The sequence below is a fragment of the Mus caroli genome, unplaced genomic scaffold, assembly GCF_978045245.1.
Source record: "Mus caroli unplaced genomic scaffold, Mus_caroli_1 scaffold_3, whole genome shotgun sequence".
NCBI lineage: Eukaryota > Metazoa > Chordata > Mammalia > Rodentia > Muridae > Mus > Mus caroli.
In genome coordinates this window covers 69684433-69690755 of record NW_028227258.1, presented here as the reverse complement: position 1 = coordinate 69690755, position 6323 = coordinate 69684433, and the positions used below count along the sequence as shown (strand labels likewise).

The following is a 6323-nucleotide window of genomic DNA, read 5'->3' as shown; positions in this document are numbered from 1 at the left end:
ATGTTTAATGTGACTAGGAGGTAATTTTCTTCCTAATGGAAAAAACTTTGTCTTAAGGGATATACAAAAAGGGGTTAAAAAAGAAATAAATTGTTGAAGCTTGTCTTTGCTTCAACCATTCTCTGTCTCTCTGTCTCTCTTTGACTCCCTCTCTCTCTCTCTCTCTCTCTCTCTCTCTCTCTCTGTTTGTGTGTGTGTGTGTGTGTGTGTGTGTGTGTATGTGTTTAATTTTCCTTTTTCTCTTTTCTAACTTCTGGGTGCCAGAGGCAGTAGCTTCTGTCAGAAGCTCTCATCACTGACTCCCATCAGCTGCTTACCTCAGTTTACTGTTTGGTGTCAAAGCTGGTCTTTGGCAATTTGTGGTAGTATGTTCCTTACCCTCACACTCCAGTTGTAAGGTATCTTCCCTAAAGCGTTTTATATATGTACAAGTTTTAGTAAGCATTTTGAATAATTCATGTGGCTTTAAAAAAAGATCTTTGATGTTAATCATCCCTCTCCATACTCCCTTATGTACCCAGCTCTATCATCTTGTACCAAAATGTAAATTTTTCTTATATACTTTTTCCCTTTAACACTTTATACCCTTCAGATTGAGCTATATTCACACTATGAACCTCAGGTGTACCAGATTCTGTGTTTTATTGCATTACAGCATACTAAGTATCTTTGCAGTTTCCAATAGCAGAAGCCAGACATTTTCCTAGGATGACCCTTTATGTTATATGTAAATATGGAGAGGAGTAAGTCTCCTACTGACCTGGGCAGGTGTCATGTGAACAGCCTTTATGAGCCATGTACTGTTGATGCATTTGTCAGCATCTGCCCTCAGGTTCTGAAGTGTGATGGCTGTTTCCCTCTAGGGACATGGACAGTGGCATTCTCGGCTGAATCCTTCCTTACTGTCAAAAGCTTTGACAGTCATAGGAAGCTGACATGCTTCACTGAGGTTGACTCAGTGCCCATCTGCTTCTCAGAGCAAAGCTGGGAGAAGTTAAATACTTTGTTTCATCTTCCTCATTTGATTCTTCCAGACATAAAGCATTTTGTTTCTCTTTCTGAACGTTTTTCTTGTCTCTCTCAGCTTGTTCTACATCCTTGAGTTCTTCTGGCCTTTGTTTTATAGCCTAGTCAACTTCCTGGGACACCCCAAGTAATGTCTGAAATTACTGTCATCACTGAGATTCCTCAGTGTTTTAGTACCTAAACTTCAGACTGCCTGTCTTGCAGATAAGACAAGAACCATTTTCTCTACGCACCATTACTCTGTCCTTTAGAACAAAGACATTTTCACACTGAAAATGTGGAGAAAAAGAAAATTTACCAAGTTTAACAACACAAGATGGTAATATGGAAGGGAAAACCAGGAAGTTCTGAGGAAGAGAGGGGGTTCATGAGGACTTCTGATATTCCATAAACAAGATGTTAATTCTGTATGGGCACAGTTTGTGGGAGAAATCTCATGTGTGTGTTTCACATTCTGATATTTTAGCATGATATTCTACCAACAGGAGCAGTGCAAGCATCCTTGGCACACTCCTGAGTGTATATGTCCTAAGTTCCCAGAATCTTGTCTTCCCCAAAAGTGTTAAGAAGTCAATCAAAAATTACAAAACCACCAGTTGTAATTCATTATGTCAGTTTTATGCATCATTGCATCATTAATAAACCTTTGAAATCTGAAGTGCTATATGTAGCTACATAGTAGATTAAATGTAAGATTGATGCTCTTTCTCTCTCTCAGTGTGAATATATGAATACATGTGCCTGTGCATGCAAGTGTGTGTGTGTGTGTGTGTGTGTGTGTGCGCGCGCGCGCGTGCACACACATGCATGCCAACCTGTGCACATGCGACGTTAACTGCTTTATTTAAAAAAAAAAAATAGAATGTACTGTCTGTCTGATGTAAGTTCCCAGATAAACTTGAGTTGCTTTGTACCACTGGAAATCTCCACAGTTCTTCACGTAAGTGAGCTGTGAGTGATTGAGGATCTTCATGCTACCCACCTAAACAAGAACATGCTCAGAGCAGGTCCAATTTTAGTTCCTCTCCTGTTATGATAAGCAGTCTTGTGGTTATCTTTAGAGGCTAGTCAAAATATACTCCCCAAATATGATTTTTGATATGATAGTACCAAAGAGGGTCAAAATAAGACCCAAGGCAAACATCCTTCCCTCTAAAGGGTGTATATTATTTTCTATGCTTCACAGAAAGGAATCAAACCTAGGCAGGATACATGAACTCTCTTTCTGGGAAAAGACTTATCATAAATGATATTGAAATCACAACTATGGCCCCCATTAATTTCCTTTTGTGCGCTAATAGATGAATTATACCTAAAAAACAGGAGTGTAAAAAACGGGTTAATGCATCACAGATTTGCAATGAATTGAAATAGAACAAAGAGGACACAAATTATAATTGATAAAAAAAAATATTGTCCTTAAGGAAGAAAGAGATCTTAGATAACCAATGTGACCTCACAGAAACTGAATATTGAGTCACAGTAGTCAACAATGATAATATCCAGGAACAGGATATCTTTAATTTTGTGTAAGCCCAGTCACACCAGTCATGCATGGATTTGCATTTTGATTGGGAAATTTTAGGACCTGCCCACTATCAGTCGGTTCTGCTCCCACTTGGCTTGACAGACAGTTAGTTATATAAAGAGATCCTTGGCTGATTGACTGCAGACTCCTGGTACACAAGTCCTGGAATACTTTGGAGAACCTGGTGAGTGTCATTTCTTGAATATGTATGTCTTTATGGTCTTCCTATGTGCTGCAGTCAATTTTGAGGGAGTACGTGTCCTGAATTCAGTTTTGATCATGGGATTAATAGTATCTATCAAGCAGGCAGAAAATTAGTAATGAGTACAATAGTGATTTGTGATGTGTGGCTTTTCCTTTTACTTGGTAGGTGGTTGAACAGAGATTATTATTTCTCTTTCCTATGCATTTTTTGGTGATTTTTGAAAGGCCATATACCTCAGCAGGTAGTAGAAACCATGATTTTCCTGAAATATCCTTTACTGTCCAACCCCAGATGACCTGACAGGATTATACAAGTAACGGAACATATAGGAACTGGAACTGGTTTTCTGGTTTCTCAGGACACCAGAACTCGAGACTGCCTGTCTTGGAGGCATTTCCTTGTGAAAACAACATTACTTATTTAATTGGGGAAAATGTTTCTCTTGGAAAAAAAAGACAAGGAACAAAGGAGGATTTCTCAAGACTAGTATATCTGAATACTGACAGAATAGGGAAGTCAGGAAATACAAAAAGAGTGATGTTGATGCCAGAAAGAGAAATGAAGCTGATGCTCAATATCTGTCTATCTTGTAGTTTATCATCTCTGAACACTCTCATCTAATGTCTTTCAGATCCTGAGGCTTCAGCAACAATGTCTTACCAGGAACAGCAGTGCAAGCAACCCTGCCAGCCTCCTCCTGTGTGTCCACCACCAAAGTGCCCTGAGCCTTGTCCTCCCTTGGTGTGCCCTGAGCCTTGTCCTCCTCCAAAGTGTCCTGAGCCTTGTCTTCCCCCAGTGTGCCCTGAGCCTTGTCTTCCTCCAAAGTGTCCTGAGCCTTGTCTTCCCCCAGTGTGCCCTGAGCCTTCTCCTGAGCCATGTCCCCCTCCCTCATGCCAGCAGAAATGCCCTCCTGTGCAACCTCCTCCACCCTGCCAGCAGAAGTGCCCACCCAAGAGCAAGTGAGGTCTTCAGCAGTCTTCAGGACAGGGGAAAGAGGAAGGAATCTATTTCATGTCCTTCCATAGCAAAACCTTATCTTCCTTCTGAAGTCTGACATGGATGCAGAAGAATTTTCTCTACCCTTCACCTACTTCCATATCTCAGTGATGATCTCTAATAAGTAATGAATTTGCCCGAGACTATGATCTTGCTGCTGTAAAGGGGCTCTGAAGAATGGTTCTTGTTCCATTGTTCAGTATGACATTTTTCAATTCTGTCACTTGAGCAGGGTAGTTGTTACTGTTGTTTAATTCCCCAAATAAAGTACTATGTTTTAATGATATTCTTGTTTCCTTTCTTCAAAACTCATTTTATGACTGTTATGACATGATCATGTTCCTTTGGTCCTAACCCTTCTTCTGTTGTTTGTCAGTCTGCTGTAATAAGGTTTTGACTAAATATTGGATTATATCAAAGAATAGTTTCCTAGCTAGAGTTACTTTGCTATAATAAAACACCATTCCAAAAATGTAGTTGAGTAGAAAAGTTTCTATTTGGTTTACAGGTCTATACCCATAATCTGTCAAAGAAGGAAGTCATGAAAGAACTCAAATATGGAAAAAACCCTGAGACAAGAACTGGTTCAGACTATGGATTGAGGCTGCTTACTAGCTTGCTGCACATAGCTTGCTCAGCTTGCTTTCTTATAGAACCTAGGACCACCAACCTATGCATCATGCCACGCACAATAGAAAGTACTCTTCCCCCTCAGTTACTAATTAAGAAAATCTTCTAAAGGCTTGCCTGCAGTCCAGAATTATGGAGGCATTTTCTCAGTGAAGGCTCTTTCCTCTCTCATGACCTTAGCTTTGTCAAGTTAACATCAAACTAGAGAGCACACTAAGAGTTTGATTGCTGTAGTAACACATCATTTCACTCTACAATCTTTCCTTCATCTACATGCTAGTTTAAGAAGATTATGTGATATTCAGGCATTCAAGTGCCACTGAGTTCACATTTTCTACCCACACCTCCACCTAGTTTTCTCTCACTTGCCTTTTCTTCTTCTCTAGTAGTTACACATCTTTATTGATCTATCTTTGTTATATTCATTTGGTTCTATATTTGAGATATCTATGCCAACCTTGTCTTTTAGAAGGTCATTTTTTTATTTCTGAATATTTCTCTAGTACTGGTAAGAGGCACATTTCTTTATTCTATTCATCCAATGGTGAGCAGCTAGGCTGATTATTTAACTTGCAGATTAGGAGTTGTTCCGAAATACAGATCTGTTTGACGTCTTTTTATATAAACCCAAGCAAGACTGCTAACTCCTATATGGTTCTGCTTTTAGTGTTAATTTTTGGAAGAGACCCACAGTGAAGACCCACAGTGACATGTGTAATTGATGGATTAATCTACTTTCTCACAATCATTGAGGTAAAGTTCTTATTTTTTTCACTCCTCTGCCAGGACTATTTGTTATTGTATCAATGGTACTCATTCTTTCATGGGTGTAATGGACTTCTGGTGCAGGTTTTATTTTCATTTCTCTAACCACTAAACATATTCAACATTTTCTTGTTGATGTGAAATTGTGCTGAAAGGTTGTCTTTTGTAATAATTGAATTAATATATGCCATTTGATTTGCATAATCCTGGGCACTTAATTAGCACTAAGTACATGATATTTGTAGAAGCAGCTGCTCTATAGTTTCTACTACATTCACTGCCATTCCCATTCCATCAGCAACATTATTATCATTATTAACATCACTAATAATGCTATCATTATCACAAACACTGCAAGTCATCATACTATCCACTCCTGCCCACCTCAAATATCATGGATACCCTCACTAAACCCAGTAAGAGCACTATATTCATGTTCAATAATTCCCAACCCAGCATCATCAGCACCAACAAAATCATTATAAACCCAAATAAATGTATCAATGTAGGGGAAAGTGATTCCAGTCAAGTAATGTGAACACTGTATAGAACCTCCTGTTGCTAATGTTTATTCATTGTGTATGTTAGTATAGAATTTTGATTATTTTCAGGGACGTTTTCTTAGTGGGAATACACTATATCATACTAAAATATGAAATTAAATTAAGAAATGGAAAAATACTAAAACTTCATATTCATGCTTGTCATTTGATTCATCTAAACCTTTAGAAAATAAGGATAAACAATGTTCTGGTTGAACCCAGTTCCATTTGGCCTACAAGATCACAAAACTAAATATTTAGCACAATGATAGTTGACAGCTATAAAGACCCCTGTATGTGTATTCATGTCTGTGTGCACATGTATTCCATGTGTCAGATCTTGAAGGTTCAGATTTGTATCTTTACTCATTTGTGGAAGCTCTTCATTAATTTATATGGAAGGAATTCAACTTTAGTTCCTCAGATTGAAAAGAGATTCAGGTTTCTATGACTTAGTGCCAGTGCTATGAGCATTAGTAGCTTCTATTTTAGAAAAAATATTATTAGCATATATCATTGTAAAAAGTGAAGTGTTTCATTATGATATTTTGATATATGCATACAGATTGTATTCACTCTCATCCACTGAATTCGACATACAAGAGCAAAGAAATGAAACTTGTTGGAGACA

At 38.2% G+C, this 6323-nt stretch overlaps 1 protein-coding gene across 2 annotated transcripts; it reads left to right on the top strand.

The window, feature by feature from the left end:
* Positions 1-3410: 3410 nt before the first annotated feature.
* Positions 3411-3722, top strand: LOC110290570 (uncharacterized). 2 transcript variants are annotated; one of them, XM_021157122.1, is made up of 2 exons: positions 3411-3554; positions 3633-3722. In XM_021157122.1, the coding sequence occupies exons 1-2, from the start codon at positions 3411-3413 to the stop codon at positions 3720-3722; spliced, it is 234 nt and encodes a 77-aa protein (XP_021012781.1). The 2 variants fall into 2 exon arrangements, with proteins under 2 accessions (XP_021012781.1, XP_085691447.1); XM_085835321.1 differs by having other exon boundaries at positions 3621-3722.
* The last annotated feature ends 2601 nt before the right edge of the window (positions 3723-6323 follow it).

Coding starts and splice junctions, on each gene's coding strand:
- LOC110290570 (XM_085835321.1), top strand. CDS start 3,411: ATGTCTTACCAGGAACAGCAGTGCAAGCAACCCTGCCAGCCTCCTCCT. Junction 3,555..3,620: donor CTGAGCCTTGTCTTCCCCCA/GTGTGCCCTGAG, acceptor GTGTGCCCTGAG/CCTTCTCCTGAGCCATGTCC.